General features: G+C 40.4%; 1 protein-coding gene across 1 annotated transcript; it reads left to right on the top strand.

Moving 5' to 3' along the window:
* Window positions 1-637: 637 nt before the first annotated feature.
* Window positions 638-20,854, top strand: LOC146688185 (unconventional myosin-VIIa-like; the record flags this gene model as incomplete). Its single annotated transcript, XM_085440419.1, has 48 exons — window positions 638-751; window positions 857-1,009; window positions 2,271-2,339; window positions 2,421-2,536; window positions 2,623-2,750; window positions 2,849-2,991; window positions 3,273-3,386; window positions 3,856-4,009; window positions 5,168-5,244; window positions 5,335-5,454; window positions 5,873-6,015; window positions 6,772-6,982; window positions 7,069-7,204; window positions 7,301-7,467; window positions 7,622-7,762; window positions 8,987-9,145; window positions 9,253-9,345; window positions 9,912-10,006; window positions 10,134-10,206; window positions 10,302-10,403; window positions 10,653-10,769; window positions 10,863-11,006; window positions 11,106-11,375; window positions 11,474-11,629; window positions 11,719-11,778; window positions 11,893-12,017; window positions 12,460-12,586; window positions 12,716-12,835; window positions 12,973-13,146; window positions 13,282-13,509; window positions 14,656-14,823; window positions 14,918-15,035; window positions 15,202-15,328; window positions 15,456-15,613; window positions 15,702-15,880; window positions 16,139-16,254; window positions 16,385-16,530; window positions 16,757-16,910; window positions 17,011-17,166; window positions 17,521-17,626; window positions 18,862-18,975; window positions 19,145-19,232; window positions 19,322-19,428; window positions 19,529-19,714; window positions 19,827-19,943; window positions 20,024-20,107; window positions 20,209-20,328; window positions 20,468-20,854. Coding segments are annotated over 48 exons (6,369 nt in total), but the record flags the coding sequence as incomplete, so codon positions are not given.
* Between the last annotated feature and the right edge of the window lie 233 nt (window positions 20,855-21,087).

The following is a 21,087-nucleotide window of genomic DNA, read 5'->3' on the forward strand; positions in this document are numbered from 1 at the left end:
TTCAAGGTGAAAAACATTTGGATGGGCTCCCCTAAATTGCCCAGAAAGACACACATCACTCCACTGTGACAAGTTCCTTATTCACTTCTGAGTAAGCGATCCATTTCTCTTCCTCCTCTTACAGTCAGTCCAAAGTCAAAGCGTCATAAAACCTCTGTCACTCATAGGCACGCTGAGTTTTATCCTTCCTCATACGGAGACGGATTCTATAAGACGCAAAGACGAGGAACGAGACGGGAATTAATGAAGATCCCACACCAAAGGATCATCGGGTAGACCGTTTTCATTTTAACGGTGACATTAACAGTGCTCTGTGATTTGTTTTACCGCTGCACACCTTGAGCGCTGACATTGAACACAGTTCAGATTAAAAAAGCCAAAAGAAACCCTTTAAATCGTCAGTACTTTGGTAATTGCAACTCATTGTATGGATTTCTTTTTCTTTTTCTCTCCAGGGACTAGAAATAAAAGAAACTTGTGATGTTGAGAAAGGTAAGGCTGAAACAAACTCGAGATAATAACTTTGGAGATGTGAGTTTTATTGAGAGAACTGCCGCCCCACCGAGTGTCACTTTGTGTTCCCGTAAACTGAAACCTAGTCCCGTGTCCCTGAAGGACAACGTGAAATCTTTCTGTCTTTTGCTTTCAGGGGGAATGGGTTTGGGTGGACTCGAGCATAGGGGTGCCCATCGGAGCAAGGGTCAAAGTAACACCGTCGGGTCAGCGGTTGCTGGTGGACGATGAGGGAAAGGTAAACAGTGCTTTTGCACTCTCACAGGGTAAAAGTCAAACATCCCAAAACGGCAACAGTTGGTGTTATGTTGCTGAGTGTATTCCCGTTTTCACCCTTCCTCAGGAGCGCAGGTTGTCACCGGAGCAGGAAGCCTCCCTCAAGATCATGCACCCTACATCGGTGGAGGGGGTGGACGACATGATCAAACTCGGGGACATGACGGAGGCCGGTCTCCTCAGGAACCTCCTGCTCAGACACAGACAAGGCATCATCTATGTGAGCAACACACTGAAGGAAAAAATGATTTTTGTCGCCAGTGTTCCTACATGCTTTGGACGCTTGTACTTTAAGTCAAGTATCTTTATCTTTACTGTCATTGTATAAACATGACACAGCAAAGCGTCTCCCAGAGCCAAATATAGAAAAAATATATTACAAGACAGAGAAGACAGTTGCTGAGGATAAAAAGCAGATTAAAAGTAAAATGGATTTGGTTCATTCAACTCAATTTTCAAAATATCTACACATCATGAGGCCAGCGCGCTGTGAATGACCTGATATAGACACTTAACGCTTTTGCCCAAAGACAGCAGGGATCTGCAAACCTGATTTGGATAAGTGGTTAAGAACAATTGGATGGCCTGATAATGGATTATAGGAAATATTCCTTTAATTTGTAACGGTTCGTTTCTCCCAGAACACCTTAAAACATCTTCCCTTGATGTTTGATTCCAGCCTCACATGAGCTGTTCAGCTTTCTCTCGCTGGGATTTCTTTCTTTTAATCAACTTTGATTCAATTGTGGCAAATCAGAACAATAGAACATTTTAAATCTCCAGGCAGACTCCAAATTTGCACAAACTTCACTGTCGAACATTTAATTTTCACTATCTTTTACTAGCGACAGTACATTTTTTATTCAAGAGTTAAAAAAAACAAACATTTACTGAGTCGCAAATAAAAACACAGACGCTGTAACATTTATCATTTTACAGGTCCGGTGGACAAACTTTCTAAATGTTCATACTCTTACCTTTTTATTTAGTGTCTGACATAATGAGATGGATATGAATAGACATAAGTAGCAGATATAAGTAAGCATTCTAATAACTTTAATAACTGCTCTGTTTTTAGCCGTGATTGAAAATAGCATTGGATCATTTGACAAGAGCAACATTAAGTATCTTGTCACTCCACACACAGGATGTACCCTTAACATCATTTTGGTTAAATTTTCAATTCAGTTCAATTCAGTTTATTTATATTGCACCAAATCACAACAACAGCCTCAAGACACTTTATTTTGTAAGGTAAAGACCCTACAATAATACACAGAAAACAGAGAAAGCCCCCAACAATCAGATGACCCCCATAAGCAAACACTTTGAAAGTGGGAAGGAAAAACTCTCAGATTCAGGGAGATGTTGTGGAATAGAGCCAGAGATTAATAATAACTATTGACTGTGTATAAACACGTAGTAAGTGGAGAAAGTTGAAGGAGATTCTTTTCTAATGCAACATTTCTATGATTGTGTAGACCTACACGGGCTCGGTGCTGGTGGCCGTGAATCCATACAAAGATTTTCCAATATACACAGAAGAGCAGGTAAGGATATGCGCAGCTGATGACTTCACTGTAATATCGCAGTGATCTACTTCACACGCGTACCCTCCTTTTTGTCTCCAGGTGAGGTTATACCATAAGCGAAAACTGGGAGAGCTCCCGCCCCACATCTTTTCCATCGCTGAGGCCTGTTACTTTAACATGACTCGCCATCAAAAAAACCAGTGCTGCATCATCAGGTCAGCGTCTGTTATATCACTGAGGATCTTTAATATCTGAATTTGATTCTTTACAACTGCTCATTGATTTGATCCATCTCTGTAAGTGGGGAGTCTGGAGCAGGGAAGACCGAGAGCACTAAACTGATCCTGCAGTACCTGGCAGCCGTCAGCGGTGAGCTCTCTGAGCAGCGGATTGAGAAGCAGATCCTGGAGTCCAACCCGATTCTAGAAGGTAGAAAACACCAGCCAAAGAGTGCACAGTCATTATTAAATGTTGTCTTTATGGCATGGATGAACAACAACAACTTTTTTTTTCTTTTTGCATTTCAGCTTTTGGAAACGCTAAAACAATCCGCAATGACAACTCCAGCCGCTTTGGGAAATATTTGGAAATCTTCTTCAACAGGGATGGAGTGATTGAGGGTGCACGCGTGGAGCAGTATCTTCTGGAAAAGTCTCGTGTCTGTCGTCAGGTGAGTAAGCTCTGTTAAGACAACCTTTGTTATCTCTCCACGGGGCGGGAATGTGCGGTAAACCAGTAAAAACACAACACGCTACGTCTGAAGAGTTTGTTTCAGTCGATGTGCTGTTGTTGGCTTAATCTCGTGTGCTGCTGTTGCCATTGTCACTATCAGTACCATCAACAAGAGGAGTGAAGCTAAAGTAAACATGTTCCCACCCAGCCCGCATAAAAACTTGCGTGAGTTTATCATTTTGTAACACTAATGATTAATTTTTTCCTCTGCAACCTCAGGCTCTGGAGGAGCGAAATTACCACATATTTTATTGCCTGCTGGCAGGAATCTCAGCAGAGGAGAAAAAACGCCTGAGCCTCGGGAATGCCAAGGAATACAAATTCCTTACCAAGGTATTGCAATAAGGAAGGCTGTGACTGCCCGCATTGCTGGTGAAGTTATTGTGATGTCGTGTAATTTATGGAAAAAATTCTGCTAGTTCATTGCCCAGACTGTCCTGTAGTTTTAAAGGTTTTATTAATTCACAGCAAGTTTTCTTTTTCTTTTTTGTAAAAAACAAAACAAAACAGACATTTCTACACTAGATAGTAGAAAAATAAGAAATTGTATGTCATGTAATCTATTAGTCATTTACTTTAGTGTGTAGTATAAATTGCAGTATTGTTAATTATTAATTGGCAAAGCTGTAAAACTTATGAAAATACAATGAAAAGTTTTAAATCTACGCACCCCTTCACATTTTCCAAAGCTGTCCTGTGGGCCAGATTGGAGTCTTTGCAAGGCCTGTTCTGGCCCCGAGGCCTTATGTTTGACACCCCTGCTTTCTCCTAGCTATTCTAAATCTTGTCTCTCACTCTTCAGGGCAACTGCATTGCTTGTGGAGGACGAGACGATGCCAAAGACTACAGTCGTATTAATTCCGCCCTAAAAACGCTGAATTTCTCAGGAAAAGACTGTCATGAAATCTTCAAGCTCCTGGCGGCCGTACTACACCTGGGAAACGTCTGCTTTGAGGGTGAGGATACAGAGTTAGAAACTATGTAAAGATTTTAGCCTGCACATAATGGAGCTTAGTTTATCTTTAAAATCATTTCCCTATCAGATTTCAGCAGAACAGCTATTCAAGTGTTGCCTAACGTTTAATCAAACATATCTCCATTCCTAATTTTATCAATGCTAGATTTTGATCAGCAAACAAGCATATAATAAATAAGAGCATCAGTAGGCCTGATGATACCTATGGCAGATTGCAGTCTGTTCAGATCTATTATTAAATGAGTGAACGGATTTATTGTTCCATAAACAGGCAGCTAGTTATACAACAGTGAAACTGAATAGCAGTGAGCACCTGAATTACATAAGACTAAATCATTTCTACACTTTGAATTTGTCAATGAAATTATTATTATTTTTTTAAATGGAGAAGTTGATTTATTGGTTTGGCTCATGTCACCGTTTCCCAAACAAAGTTGAGAGATAGTGTCATGATTTTTTACATATAACTTTGGCAGCACGGTGGTTAGCACTGTTGCCGCACAGCAAGAAGGTCCTAAGTTCTATTCCACCATCAGGCCGGGGTCTTTCTGTGTGGAGTTTGCATGTGTTTGCGTTGATTCTCCCCGGGTACTCCGGCTTCCTCCCACCGTCCAAAGACATGCAGCTTGTGGGGATAGGTTAATTGGATAATCCAAATTACCACTAGGTGTGAATGTGAGTGCAAATGGTTGTCTGTCCCTGTGTGTTGGCCCTGCGACAGACTGGCGACCTGTCCGGGGTGTACCCCGCCTCTTGGCCTATGACAGCTGGGATAGGCTCCAGCGACCCTGAAAAGGATAAGCGGAAGCGAATGGATGGTTAGAACTTTGGAACAGCTGTTTTGGAATGAATGAAAGTTTCTTTGTTTCACTGACACCAGAGAACCAAAAGAATATTAATTTCACCATCAGCTTTTGGTCCCTAGATGCATCTGTTGGATTTGTGCATTAGCATTATTTTATGTTCCAAGCTAGATACATTTGTGACTTGTACTTGTGTAGTTGGAAGTGGTTTGGTTAAATCTCCTGACTGGTTGTAATATCTTTTAAAACTCACACTGACCTCATTTCACAGGATTACTCCTTACAGCTGTTATTGTGCTGTTTGTGTCTTATGTGTGAATTTGTGTTTCCATCAGCCAACACTCAAAATAACCTGGAAACCAGTGAAGTCAGCAAATCAGAACATTTCAATGTGGCGGCATCACTACTGGAGGTGGGTCTCCTTCTCTATTAGCAGGTAAGATCTACTTTGCTATTAAATAGCACTAGTAAAGGTTTTTTTTTCTGTTTCTTGTGCTTAAAGGTGGAGAAGCCCACCCTGGCGACCAATCTGACTCATCGATCCTTTAAGACCAACCGCGAAATGGTGACTAAACCTCTGAGCTGTGAACAGGCAGCTGACTGCAGAGACGCCTTTGTGAAGGTAATGAGGGAGAGCCAGCAATTTTAAATCACTGCTTCCTTATTGGTTCCTGGCTTAGGATGAAAGAAACCTGGGCCCTGTAAATGCTGCACGCTGTACTTTATGAGGAAGCGTTCCAGTTTCACTGTGATAGAGCAGATGGTTTCCAACCTTTGACTGGTGCTTACAGCGTTGCTACAGTTACTCAGCATGTTTTAGAAAACTCTCGTCTTACTTTTCCTTGATGAGCTTCAGTGTAGATTGACTGATTTCTTATGATTGTAAGGTACAAGACGTGTAAAAATCCACACGCATCGTCACCAACATGTGGGTCAGGTGCAGAGCTCAAAAGAAACAATTAAATATAGAAAAGAATAAACAGTTTGCGTGTTTCAGAACTCCACTAAAATGTAACTCTGCTGGGTTTCTGTTCTCTCAGGCGATCTACAATAAGCTGTTCATATGGATTGTTAAGAAAATCAACAGTGTCATCTACAAGAAGCTGACCAGCAACTCCAAATCAGCCTACCTGTCCGTCGGCCTGCTTGACATCTTTGGCTTCGAGAACTTCAACACTAACAGGTCAGGAGGGTTTTTTTCTGTTATTCCTGTTTTGTACTTCATCAGATATTTTTTTCATTTTGACTTTTCATCTTGAATTAAGTTTAGTTTATGTTAGTTTAGTTTTTATTGTTGTTATAAATTTTTATTAGTTTCAGTGTTGGTTTTACTCTTTATAGCTATTATTGTAGTTAGGGCGTATGCCAAAAGCAAGGTTTTACAAAATCAGTACTGACATTGCAATTTAAGAAACAAAAAAAAATTGATAGCAGGTGACTCACAGGCTCATAAACTTCCAAAGTCTCAATAAACATTTTTGTCAAAGCCTTAATAGACAAGTTATGATAACAAGAATATATTTTTTATTTTCACAAAATCATTTCAGTTTGATTTTTTCTAAACTCTAGTTTATCTTTTTAATTTAGTTAACTAAAAAGTCTAGCACTCTTTTTCACTTTAGCATTGTTCAGCTACAATAACCTTAGCCTGAACTGTTGATGCAAAGCAGCATAGATTAGATATTTAAGGAAACAAGCAGCTGAACCCAATAAAGTACATAATAAAGTGGCCTGTGAGTGTACATTACCAGTATCTTCATTTTTATCCATTCGATTAGTTGAGTCAAACGTATTTCTCAGATATCTTTAAGCTTTCACAGCCGTTGCACTGCCGCCCTGACATATTTATGAAACATTAGACGATCAGACATTTCGTGGTATACTAAGGCATCTAATTTTCACAGTTATCACTATTTACAAGCCATCGTTTATTTTACAGTTTTGAGCAGCTTTGCATTAACTTTGCCAACGAGAAGCTGCAGCAGTTCTTCGTGGCCCACATCTTCAAGCTCGAGCAGAAGGAGTACATGAAGCAGGGCGTCATGTGGGATAACATCAACTTTAGCGACAATCAGAAGATTCTCGACCTTCTAGCTGGAATGCAATGTAATGTGCTGGCTCTTGTTGATGAAGAGAGCCACTTTCCAAAGGTATGCTTCTGCTGAGGTTTCTTATTTAAGGTTCTGCCCTGCTGCAGAAGCTTTTTTATTCAAAAGAATCACTTGGTTGGCCTTAGGGTACAGACGCTACGATGCTAGAGAAGTTGAACCAGCACCACAAAGGACACAAGAACTACATCGCCTCCAGGAGTGAACGTGACACAAACTTTGGGATTTGTCACTTCGCTGGCCTGGTTCAGTACGACTCCAATGGTAGGCAAGCAAACAGCAAATATTAAAACCTCAGCCAACGCAAGGTGCTCATGAGCGCAGTAATACTTTGTTGTTGCCTTTTTTCTCCTTCCTCAGGTTTCTTGGAAAAGAACAGGGATGCTGTCAGTTCGGACATCATTAAGATGCTTGACATGTCTGCCAATAAGCTACTGCGTGACATATTTGAGTCTGAACTGTCAACCAATGGGATTAAGGCTGTTAAAAATAAAAAGTTCATCATGACCCCAAGCAACTCTCTGCGGGTATGAAAGGATAAAGTCATGTCTGATCCTTGGGCAAACTGCAATAAATGTTCCTGTGTCATTTAGTTTCATAACGCTGCCAATGTTTATTTGATCAGGTGTATCAAGGACTTCATTTTTGAGTTTTTCCTTCTGTCACATGTCATCCTCACAGGGATTGGCTGACACTCGCAAACAAGTGCCGACACTGAGCGGCCAATTCCGGCAGTCTCTGGACTCCCTAATGAAGGCTCTGTCTGCCTGCCAGCCTTTCTTCATCCGCTGTTTCAAACCCAACAATGGCAAGCAATCTGAGGTGAATGAGCAACTGCTTCTGCCGCCATGGCAACACCATACAGTTGCTGTGTAAACTGAGCAATCATGTATGCTAAGAAAGGGAAATGAGGGGGAAGCTTGTGACAAACTAGTGTATTTCAGCAAACTAATGTTTGCTGAAATTAAGACATTTCCTTTAAATCCTGTCATTTCCCGAAATAATATGGATGTTGCTGTGTTTTTTGTTTTGTTTTGTTTTTTTATGTTTACTGCCACCATTTGCAATAGAGCTCATTCTGTTTTGTGCCATAAACCAACGGAGCCAATTTCCTGTTAAATATCACCTGATATCACAGAGAGTAAAGTACAATGCTGCGCTAGTATCTGTTGAGCTTTTCTCACCCTTTGGATTTAGACTAGAAGTCACGAAAAGTTCACACATTCTGAACTCCCTGACCAATATTGTGGCAAAGCGTTGTTAGTCCACAGTGCCACGTGTCACAGTTCTCCTGTGAAATCCAAGCACCTGCTGGCAGGACTGGCACTTACTTGGTGATCGTGGTCCACACAGGACCACTTCAAATTCAAATGGGTCATTAAGTCTCAAATCAGCAAATGCTTTGTACATTTTCTGCTTGACCTTCCCTAATTTACCTAAAATTCTAATGAGCCAAAGTTTGAGCATATGTAAGGATTGCTATGAAAAAAGCACTGAATTTTCCAGGGTTTTATCTTCAATAGATTTTTAGATATTCATGTTCAAAAATTACCACATATTTCAAAGTGTGAAAAAAATATCCGGTGGGTCGACGGGCCATTTTTCAAAAAAATAGATCTTGAAAAGTATTTGAGCAAAAAATTTCACAGCAATCATCATATATGTTCAAACTCGGGACCATAAAAAATGTTAAAATAAAATTTGAAAACATTTTTGAGATGGAATACCTCAGAGGTATTTTACTTTTCTTCCAGCCTCTCTGAGGTTAATAGCTGTTGTAAAAAATAAAACAGTGAGAATAAACATTGGGTAGATTTGCAATTTGATAGAATCAAAATCTGGCACACGGATATATTCACATGTGCCAAATTCGGCTTGGATGATCATTTGATTGGGTACACACTCAAATCAAGCTTAGAGTAATGAACTGCTGACATTTACTGTAGATGTGGAAATCACCCCATAGTCCAGCCTGAAAAATAAAAAGGTTGGATAGTTGTTGTGTTAAGAGAATATTCATCACCACTTTAATTTGTTCTCTTCTAGGTGTTTGACAGAGAGCTGTGTATGCGTCAGCTGAGATACTCCGGCATGATCGACACCATCCGTATTCGGAAGCTGGGATTTCCCATTCGACACACGTTCGACGACTTCTTAAAGCGCTACAGGGTGCTCCTGAAGACGACCGTCTGCAACCCCAATACCGTTAAGTCATGATGCATCCTGTTTTTGGAACCCAAGATGTGAAAATGAGTCTTTTATTGGGTTCTCTCATCAGTTCTTAACTGATATATTCTTTACTGTCTCTCCAGGAGTCTGCTGCGGCCTGTTGTAAAGCCATCTGTGAGGCGGTGATCGAAAGGGAGGGCGAATGGAAAATAGGCAATACCAAAGTTTTCCTAAAGGTGCCGAAAACTTCTAACCATGTTGTATTGTAGCTTTTTCTCAAGGCACAAGATGGTAAATGGCCTGTATTTGTATAGCACTTTACTAGTCCCTAAGGACCCCAAAGTGCTTTACACATTCAGTCATCCACACATTCACACACTGGTGATGGCAAGCTACATTGTAACCACAGCTACAATGTAGCCTGGGGCGCACTGACAGAGGCGAGGCTGCCGGACACTGGCGCCACCGGGTCCTCTGACCACCACCAGTAGGCAATGGGTGAAGTGTCTTACCCAAGGACACAACGACCAAGACTGTCCGAGCCGGGACTCGAACCGGCAACCTTCCGATTACAAGACGAACTGCAAACTCTTGAGCCACGATTGCCCCTTAGATGATCGTGGCCATGACATAGTGAAACACTAAATCAAAGAGACATTACATCTCTCTTGAATGATTGCAGAAAATGAATCTACATTAATGTGGATTCACATTAATGTGGATTCATTTTTGAAATATGATTAACAATTGAAGTTTTCTTCAATATCAGAAAGTCTTTTAAAAGAAATTCTCTTTATTTCAGGATGTTCACGATTCTATTCTTGAAAAGCGGCGGGAACAAGAGCTCAGCAGGGTAGCTTTGGTGATCCAGAGAGTCATGCTTGGACAGAGAGACAGGTGCAGGATATCCTACACATTCATATCCAGTGCAGAGGGGACACATAAGAGGAAAGGACTGCACATATGAAGGCTTAAAAATACACCTTTTTAATAACTTAAGTTCTTTGCTTCAAATCTCTTTTAGAAAGTCTTTTCTGAGGAAGCGTTCGGCAGCCGTGGTGCTACAGCGGTCCTGGAGAGCCTACATGAAAACAAAGGTTCAATAACTTTTTATAGAAGTCAGAGCTTGTAGCTGCCTTGATGTTTAGGGAGGACTCACCTCAGGTTTGCTTCCCTCTTTCGGTCTGACCAGGTTCAGCGCGGCTTTGAGCGGCTGGCAGCACTAATCCGTAGCCGGAAACTCCAGGCAAAGTACCAAAAGCAGCGAGAAGCAGCAGTCGTCATACAAGCACAGGCATGTACTCTCATGTAGGAACTGTTTAGTGCAATATGTTACAAGTAGTTGTTTTTTATTGTTTGGAATATTGGAAAATATCGCTGTATTTGATCAAATTTTAAGCATTTTATAGTGAAATTAGGATATTTTATCAAATCTTATCAAAATCTACGTTACATATCGGTTGTTGTGTATTTAATTAATTACTGATATTTTTGTTATTTCTTAAATAATTTGCTTTAAATTGCACTGATTGATCGGGTTTAGGTACGAGGCTATGTGGCGAGGAAGGACTTGAAGAAAAAGAGAGAGGCAGTCACACGGCTGCAGGCGCAAAGGCGAGGAGTGCTGGCCAGAAGGGAAGTTGAGTCCATGATGAACACGGTGAGTGCTCAGCATCTTGGAAGGTAAAGTTGCACAAGTTGCACTCTGAAAAGGAGCCTACTTTCAAACCTTTTTGTCTCTTTTGTCTCGAAGGCTTTAGTTTTAAAACAGCTGGAGGAGGTCTCACAGATACTGGACAATGAAACCAAGTCAGAGTCAGAGCACGATTCAGACGACGAAGATCTTCCCGTCACGCCTTCAGTCAATGTAGCAGACGAAGAAACTTCAGAATCTGAGGTTAGCTGATTCTAATTCTGTCATGTTAACATGTCCTACTTTTTCTTCATTGAGTGTGTGCGTTTAAGATCTGGTATAAATTCTCTTTTCCCTCCAAAGACGAGTCACAGCAGTCCAGAGCCTGTAAAGATAATCTCTGAGCTCTTGGAGCCAGAGTTGATAGTCACCCCACCATCAAACTCGATATCCCCGACCCCTTCGGTGGATGAAGATAAGGAGGAGGAGACCGATGACTTTGAGGACGACGGTGATGAGTTTTCATTCTACAGGTTCAGCCAGCGTTACTTCCAGGACAGCGCCAGCCACACGCACATACCCTACCGACTCAAGAAGTCTCTTCTGCATCACGACGATGAGGGTGACACACTGGTGAGAAGTCAGACGGGAACGAGTCACAGCCGTATCACTATTAACCCAAGAGATTTCTCTCCTCACAAACAGTTTCTCATTCCTCTCCTCACCTCCAGGCATGTCTGACTATATGGTGGATCATTTTGCGCTTCATGGGGGATATACCAGAACCCAAATCCTCAGATGCCATATCAGTGGCATCAAGCAACACGCCCCAGGCTCCACCCAGCAGGCAGGGCAGGAGGCTGAGCAACTTGGTGGGACTGGACCAGGTAAACTATTACATATATCTTATTATTACACTGAAAAAAAAAAACAATCTAACTATTTAACCTCTAGTAATGATGTCATTCTCGGACAGAAAATACTGAGGAAGAACAAGAAAAAGTTTGACAGAAGAGCCTCTTCTATCCCCGAGGAGGTGATTATAATACTCTTCATTCTGTCTTTTTTTTCTGTCACTGGTTCATAACACAAACTCTGTGGCAATTGTTATTATTATCACTGTTATTTGTATTATTGTCATCGTAACCAGCCAGAAAACTTGACAGGAGAAGAGGATGTTATGATTGGAGAGGGTACCACGCTGCAAAGGCCACTTTCAGACTTGGAAAAAATTCACATCATCATCGGCTATGCTCTGTCAAAACACGGCATATGGTAAATGCTGCCTTACAAGTATTTTGAAGAATGAACAATATGATATATCTGTAAATAACTGTAGGTAAATGTGTGTAAGTAATTTTAAGTAGTGTGAAATTGTATGCTAATTTTGCAGAAAAACAATCATTTTCTCATCTTACTAGACGGGCTATAGTTTTTGGGCTGTGGGCCGTATTTACTTGGATGTGTGATGAAAGGTTTCTCCCACTGAAAACGAGTCAACTTTCTGGGATTTACACAGGCTGCCTAAAATTACTTAGACATCAATTAAAATTACATATGCAGTACTTAAATGTAAGTATTTGTAGATAAATATGATTACATTGTCATTTCGATTATAATAACTACAATTCCATTTAATTACAGGGAACTGTGGTTATGGGCTGTATTTTAAGATGTTACCTACTTTTTTCATTTTTTTGGTTCTCTCTCTGTGCAGGGATGAGATCTATTGTCAGATCTGTAAACAGCTGTTGAAAAACAATGACAGGAGGAATCGTATGCAAGGGTGGATTCTCCTCTCCATCTGTCTGGGGATTTTCCCTCCAACAGACCTCTTTAGGAAGGTCAGTCTACATGAAGTCATTTTATTAATCCTGCCTCAAACTTCATGTTAATCCTTGTCATGCCACTTTAGTTGAATTTAGCCGAGGTATTATCGTGTTGCTTACTGTGTCCTGTTCTGTGCTTCACAGTATTTAGAGAACTTTCTCCGCAGAGGGCCATATGACTACAGGGGGTATTGCATTGAGCGCCTGAAACGTATCGTAGCCAATGGACCAAGAAAAGAGTTGCCCTGCTGGATAGAGCTACAGGTAAAAAGCAGAAGGTGCTCCAATATGGTGCTGAGGTCACTGTTTATTTAGTTTTAACTTTTGGCCAGCAGCAGCAAAATTTGAATTGTGGTTGGAAACAACTGGTTTTTTTCTTCTTTCTTACCCTGCACTGAAAGGCTGCCAGGACCAGGAAACCCATTGATACGACTGTGGCAATACAGGATGGTCGAAATATTGAAATACAACTGAACTCGTCCTCCACATCTGAGGAAGTCTGCCAAGATGTGGCCAATGACATCGGTCTCAAAGACACCTACGGATTCTCCCTGTACATTAGGCTCTATGACAAGGTCAGTGAAAGCTTCTGATTCTACATCAAGGCTTGGGTACTCTGTATCTTCTGACTGTAGGTTCAGACTAGTCCAGTGCAGAAAGATTTGCAGTTTGCCACACTCATTCAAACTCTGCTGACTTCTCGTCACCAGATGTGGTCTCTGGGGAACTCTGGGGCACACGTGCTAGATGCAATATCTCAGTGTGAGGAAGAGATGAGGAGGCAAGGCAGACTGGAGAAGGATACCCCATGGTCGCTGTCCCTCCGCAAGGAACTGTTCACACCCTGGCACGAAAGTAAACTAGATGAAGTCAGCACAGATCTTATCTACAGGCAGATCATCAAAGGAATCAAGGCAGGAGAGTACGTTGGTGATAAGGTAAGGCTTTTTCTTTTTTCCTGAAATATTACGGAAAACAGTGTGTAATAATAATAATAATACTAATACATTTTATTTACAGTCACCGCTCATGACACTCAGGCTATTAAGTTCCAAAATCGCAGTATGCACATCTACTTTTCTGGTGTATTTTCATCTTATGTACAAAATAAAGCACAAAAGGGGCACTAATTGTTGCTGGGCCAACGCTTAAAAGACCTTAAATATAAAAAAGCCTCCAAGGCACTCCCCTTTCAAAATAAAATAAAAATGCCTTCATTTTCATGGCAAGGTTTTGTAAAGGACTGCAGTCTCTTCCAGTGATAAGCTAGCTGCCTTATCACGTAAAACAGTTAAAGCCAGTAAAACTGCTGCAGTCTGAGAAGTAACTCATGAATAATTATTTTAATATCCTTCTTTAATCAGGATTTATATTGTAACAATAGAACAACTGACAAACCCACAGAAACCTCTCATTCAATCTTGCAGCTCCTGTAAGCCTTATAAGACATCTTAGCTTGGCTTTAGCTTAGCTAACGTTTAAGCAAATGGCAGACAGAAGAAGAAAGTGAACAACTAGCTTGGATACATGGTGGGATGTATGTAACGGCCAAAGAGTTGGAAAAATATAACGACTAGGAAAGTGAAAGCCGATGTTAATTTAAATGGAATAGCTGACTGCTTACATTGCTTTGTGGCTGTCAGACGCATAGACGGGCAACCATTTCCTACTAGCTTAGCCTGAAATTTGTAGATGTTTGTTCACGGCTAGTTTCTATTGCCTGTGTCTCACTAAAGAACAAGGAAGGATTTGGAAAACAAGAAAATCTATCAGTAAAGTTTTATTTATTTATTTTTTTCATCCATTGTGTTTTTAGAGTAAATGCAATAATTGTGATTCTTAAATGAACAAATTAAGAGTAAGAAACTAGATAACTGTAAATGTAAAATTTACTATACTGTGGTGCTAAACAGTATATCAGCAGGCATTTTGTAGTTTTCAAATATTTTGCAGCTCAAATAAGTTACTTAGTGAGGTCAACTATTTCTTATTTGTCCACTTTTTATTCTACTATAAATTTTATCATGATGTTCTCCAAACATTTTGTCAACTGTATCTAATAAAGTTGTACTTTATCTACTCAGGATGATGATTATATCCAGCTGGCAATAATGCACTATTACATCATGTTTGGCTCCGAGTATAGCGTTGAGAACGTCACCAAAGTGGTTAATGAGTGCATCACCACCCAGCTTATTGAAAGCAAGTCTAAAACAAGATGGACCCAGTTCATCAGCTCAGCACACAAAGAGGTAAATCAGTCTATTTTATGTATGGTCAGCATGGATTGTTTTAAAACATAACGCCTCATAAAGGCACCCTCACAATCGTCGTTACCTCATGTAGGGTCCTTATGTCAGTGGGAGGCAAAACTCGGATGAGGTAAAAGGAGAACTGGTGGACATCGCACGCAAGAAGTGGGCAATCCACTTTTCAAAGTTTTTTGAAGTCACAATGATGTCAGGTGAGTCTGCGCACAGCTTTTTTCACACAGAGGCTGGGATATACAATCCTTTTACAAGTGAATGTTGCCGTGTTACACATTTGTATTGCAAACTTTACTTCTGCTAACTAGCATTTATGAATTCCAATTCACTACTTAAAATCTGCAACACCATATCTGTCCACAGGACCACCTTTGCCCAAAAGCAGATTTATTGTGGCTATAAACTGGACTGGCATCTTCTTCATGGACGAGAGAAATAGGCAACTTCATGAAATTCCTTACATAGCAGTTAGGAAAGTCCAGGAGAAGAGGTACGGTCTCACATTTTTATGTCTGTGTGTATGTAAATTTGCTCTATTTACTTTCTTAAAAAGATTTTTAAATTGTGCCTTTAAAAGAATCTAATAAAACTGACACTGATGATTATGACCCATTTAGTGACAGTGCCCAGACCATTAGCTTGATCACGATCACAGGAGAGTATGTCCTGAAGTCTCCTGAAGCTGAGAAAATTGTAACACTGATAGAGAGCAATGTGGAAGGGCTGAGACAGCGCTCAGTGTTTGCAACCGCTCAGCAGGACTCTAGCAAATCAGGTAAGAGTCTACAGCATGTTCAGTATCCATAAATACAGTCACGCACACCAAAACACTCACGTCTGTCTGTCTCTGTACGCTTCTGCAGATGACCCGCTGTTTCTGGTTTGTAAGCGAGGTGACCTCCTGCAAGTAGACAAAGAAAAAAGTGCCCCTAATGAGAGCTGTTTCATCGCCACCAACAAGCGCACTGGCAGCTCTGGTGCAGTCTATAAGAAAATATTGCTGTTCCTGCCAACTCTTACCGAGCCGACTAGTGAAATGCTGGTAAAGTTGACTTTACCTTACATGTTGAGTAGTTATGACTAGTTTATCAGAGCTCAGGTATAGGCAAATCACTGATTTCATTTTTAATGGTGTTTTAATGGTAAAGACTTTACTAAAGAACAGAAAATCTTTACAGACATGAAGATTTTTCATCGTGCGCTTCTAAGTCTATGCAGTGAGAGATGCACAAGTTCTGTTAGTTCACATCACATAACGCCCTCTTGTAGTTTATCTGGCAAATTGCTTCTGACCCTTCAGGAACAACTCAATCCAAAGCAGGATAAGAGGAGAGCTTCACTAGTTCTTAACCCCGTTCAAGGAGAAGAAACAGTGGCCCCTGTCTCTTTGAAAGAGTTTGCCCTTGAGAATTTCAGGTAATACTGAGGCTCTTGTATTTTTAGCTAAACGCCACTTCTCAAAAATGTGGCATTCATGTTTGACTCTTCATTTGGCAAATCGAACAGCATTCGTGCAGACGATATTTAAGCTCTTTGTCCCTCGCAGATCTGTGAGTGGCGGTCGGCAAGGATACAAAGGAGGCAACAGAGAGAAACTGTGGGTCATTTCCAGAGAGCCTCTCAAGCAACCACTCCTGAAGGTGCTGGTCAACAACTCTGAGCTCAGCAACCTGGCCTGCAGTGCCTTCACTGATATCCTTTTAAAAAACACATGAACTGGTACCTGCATTTATGGATTGCTGAGATGTTTTCTTATGACTAAACCACAGTTTAACTAGCATCCATACTGTTGGTTCACATAGGCAGATATTTGAAAGTATGGTACCAAATTCTTCAGCAGTTTGTCTGTAATCTAAAGAGGAAAGAGCCATGTCTAATTTTAATGTCGTTTGAGTGAGTCCTTAACGTTAGCCTCTACCCATCCTGAAGTACATGGGCGACTACCCCATCAAACATGTCCGCAGTCCCGTAGAGTTGACCGACCAGATCTTTGGTCCAGCCACAAAGCATGAAGAACTGCGCGATGAAATTTACTGCCAGATCATGAGACAGATGACCGCCAACAGCAACAGGTTCTCCAGTGTGCTTCACTGTGTCGGAAAGACACCAAAACAATAATCACAAAAAATCCATTTCCATCATATCGTTTTCTCTTTCTTCCCCTCACTTCAGTTTGAGTATGGAGCGTGGGTGGCAGCTGATGTGGCTGTGTTCAGGCTTGTTCCCGCCCAGCTGGGATTTATTGAAACACACACAGTGCTTCCTGGAGTCGCGGCCCAGATACCCACTGGCTGCTCTTTGCCTGGAGAGGCTGCAGGAGATCTGCAGGTCAGCCTGGCGATACGAACACTATTTAGAAACAAAAATCCTGAGAAGATTAGAATTACTGATTATTTTGATACTTCAAAATGTGGTTGTCCGTATTTTAGAAATAGCATTGCTTTAAAACTGGTATTAAATTGTGATGAAAATCTAACTGACAGAATCTACTCTCTGGTAAATGCTGGCCCCCAAAATTACCACAATGCACACTTTAGAAACCACAAAAAAGTTTATCAGCTGAGTTTACTGAGTTTAATTTTTTTTTAAAAAAAACATATCCACGGTATTGTAACTTAGTGATCTGAAATTCCACATAAATATATTTTTGTGTGTGTAACTTCATTTGTTTTGTATACTCAGTAAGAAGCCCAGGAATCTTCCTCCCCATTTCGTAGAAGTGGACGCTATCCAACAGAACAGCCCTAAGATCTTCCAGAAAGTCCACTTCCCAGATGATACAACTGATGTAAGAACCTGCATTCAATCAATTTTTGGATTTAATGATAATTTTAAAAAATGCAATCATTTGCACAACTCATAAATCCCTATTTTATTCACAATAGAACATGAAATCATGTTGAATGTTTAAACTTGAATGTTTACCCCTTTGACGCATAGTGGTCACTACAGTGGACAACTATCCAAATGCTGTTTTCTTGAGTTTGTGTCAGTGTTGATGATATACTTGCACATAAACCACTACATTGGACACTGATGTGTCCATACCCTGCCACCTACTGGTCGTTTAATATTACTATAGATGTATGATGTGTTTCATTGTAATTATTGTTATTTAACCCTTTCATGCATGAATTATGACAACCTTGATCATGATTTTTTTCTTAAGCATTGTTATTCATCTTTTCAAGCCTAAAGATGAATAAAAAATCCTGATCGAGGTTGTCATAATTCTGCATGAAAGGGTTAAATTTTGCTATTTGATGAAATATATTCAGTCATTTTGATTTGGATCGAAGCAACATAGCTCAAAAAAATTGGCAAAGGCTAGAAAACCTAAAAAGAAACCTTTGCAGGAATATTATTGCACTGTCTAGGTTATGTGGCAATAGATCAATAACATGACTGGGTATAAAAAGAACATCTTAGAGGGGCGGAGCTTCTCAGAAGTAAAGCTGAGAGGTTCACCATCTGCAAAACATTGCATTTGCAAATTGTGGGAAATTTTCAGCATATTATTCCTGAATGTAAAACTGGGAAGACCAAATATCCCATGTTCCAGATATGCTGCCTTCTTTTTCTTTGGGATAAAGCTCTCTTAAAATGGACTAAGGCAAAAAAAAAAAAAAGCCTGGATCTCTGATGCCACAGGGAATTGGCAGCTTGCATATCTGAAAAGAAACGACCAATGCAGGTTTTAGAGCAACATATGCTCCCATCCAGATGACGTGTCGTCCAAGGAAGTCTGTGCATATTTCGGCAAGACAATGTAAAATTGCATACTGAAGCTTTTACAACAGGATTGCTTAGTAGTAGAGGAGTCCAGGTGCTGAACTACCTGATGTCCAGACCTTTTACAAATTAAAAACATTTGGCTCATCAATGCTGTGACACATTTAACATAGTGTCACAGGTTTCTTGGCATTGGAGTTGTATTAACCATAAGAGAGAGATTAAGAATCAGTTTTGCCATTAAATGTCGATTTAATGTTATCATGATTTCTTGTCCTTGCTGTGGCGCAGATAGTCGAGGTGACATCAACAACCACAATTGGAGACATGTGCATCAGCATCGCCTCTCAGCTCATTCTGTACTCACCTGAAGGATACGGCCTGTACCTGAAAACACTAACCAAGGTGGTGTTGCCTAACACTGTCAGTTCAGTGTTTTCGATCAGACATTAGCTTGCACAGTGATCTGATAGAAAAGACAAAAATGCTATGCACAATATCACAATACAGTCCATATGTAACAAATACATCTTTTTCCTTTATGTGACGAAGCTTTTTTGGTTTCAATTCTTAGACGGTGAGCATGGAGGAGGATAAATATTTCTTTGACAGTCTAAAGATAACCTCAGACGTCCCCAAAAAAAGAAAAAAGGGGAAAGAAGGTAATGGAGTAAACCAACTGCGGTCACTTTTTTTTTATGCATGTCTTTGCCTTGACAGATCTAATCAGTGTAAATCTCACTTTTTTTAGTCACTCAGACCAATTTACCTTCCTTGGTGCTCTTTAAGAGGAAGCTCTGGTTCAATGTGAACCCGGGGAAAGATGTGAAAGCAGATCTCACTTTCCATTTCCCACAGGTATCTATATTACAACCACTCTCTTTATTCACTGAGATTCTTTTCATGTTTAAGATGAATAATTGTCACGATATCTTACCTCGAATTTGCTTCTTTGCAGGAACGATCGAAGTACCTGCGGGGATACCACGACTGCACCAAAGAAGACATGATTACCCTGGGTGGGCTCCTATTCAGAGTCAAAGTAGAATCAGACATGTCACAGTTCGTCATGATCCCCAAAATGTTGAAGGACCTGGTTCCTGCTGACCAGCAAAAGATCATGTCCCCTGATGAATGGAAGAAGGTAAAGAACAAATTGTACAGAAGCACCCCCCAAATGGTCTATTTCATGTCTCAGAAGATGGGATTGGAGCTCCGGTGTAAGGCTATTTTATGCTTTATTGTTTTTCTTGCAGCACATCATCTCCTCATACAAGCAGCAGAGTGGCATCACAGTGGACGAAGCCAAAATCGACTTCCTAAAAATCATTTCAAGTTGGCCAACCTTTGGCTGTGCCTTCTTTGAAGTTAAAGTGAGTTAGCTGGAGTAAGTGACAGACACACTGGCCCGCAAGAATTTGAGGAAACTGATGTTACGTTGTTTCATTTGCAGCAAACATGTGAATCTAGCTACCCAGCTATACTTCTGATCGGCATCAATAAGCAAGGGGTTCGCTTAGTAGACCCAGAAACAAAGGTATGTTCAATAAAAAGCACAATATATTTATATTTTTACAGTAGCCTAAGGTCATTTGTGCTTATTTGCAAATAACATTGCATTACTTGAAACTCTTTTAGGACACAATGATAATGCACGAGTTCAGCCGCATCACAGAATATTTCAGCAAAGGCAACTCCTTCCAGATGACCATCGGCACCATGTTCAGGGGCATCACCTTTGTCTGTGAAACCCCAAATGTGAGTGACGGGCTTTGAATGTATTTTGATGCATGACAAAACACAGAATTTCCTTTAGAATGAATGCCAATAAATGTTAAGGAGAATAAAATATGATGTGAAAGATTTGCACAAAAAGAATCATTCTTTTCTTTTTCAGGCCCACACGATCGAAGACCTCCTCAGATCCTACGTCAGCATGTATGAAAAGGCAAGGCAGGCCCCCCTTAATCACAGGAAGAGCATATTTTCTTAAGGTTTCACTGGCAGAAGTATAGACTTAACCTTTGTGGATTATATGTACTCCTGCCCAATGTCTCTATAGGAATGTATTTGTATCCTTAAAAATACAAACTCATCAATTTGTACATTTAGATTTTAGCATTTACAATTCTTTCTAATGAACAAGCATTCAAACTGTAATATTTCCATTGTTATCGCCTTAAATGCAGTAAAATTCTGTTTTGTGAAGAAACGGTTGCATGTCCACGACTTCCTCTGACATTCATGTAACTGTCATGGCATTAAACTATGACGTCCAACTGTGTCCTATTCCTACAATGATTAACATTTAACAGTAAATTTTGCAATTCACAAAACACTGATTACATTTCCCTGCTGCTTCTTATGTCTTGCATTTTAAAACACAGCTTTTTTTAGCGCACATTCCCATCAGTTTCAAAATAAAACATTTTTAAAAACCCACTTTTCACCAAGAAATATGTGCACTTGCATTAAAACGCAGCTCCCTTTTCACAAACAGGAACCCTTGTGCATGGA

This window comes from Copadichromis virginalis, linkage group LG18 (genome assembly GCF_057382275.1).
Source record: "Copadichromis virginalis isolate Kocher_CV1m ecotype Utaka linkage group LG18, C_Virginalis_male_GT1.1, whole genome shotgun sequence".
NCBI lineage: Eukaryota > Metazoa > Chordata > Actinopteri > Cichliformes > Cichlidae > Copadichromis > Copadichromis virginalis.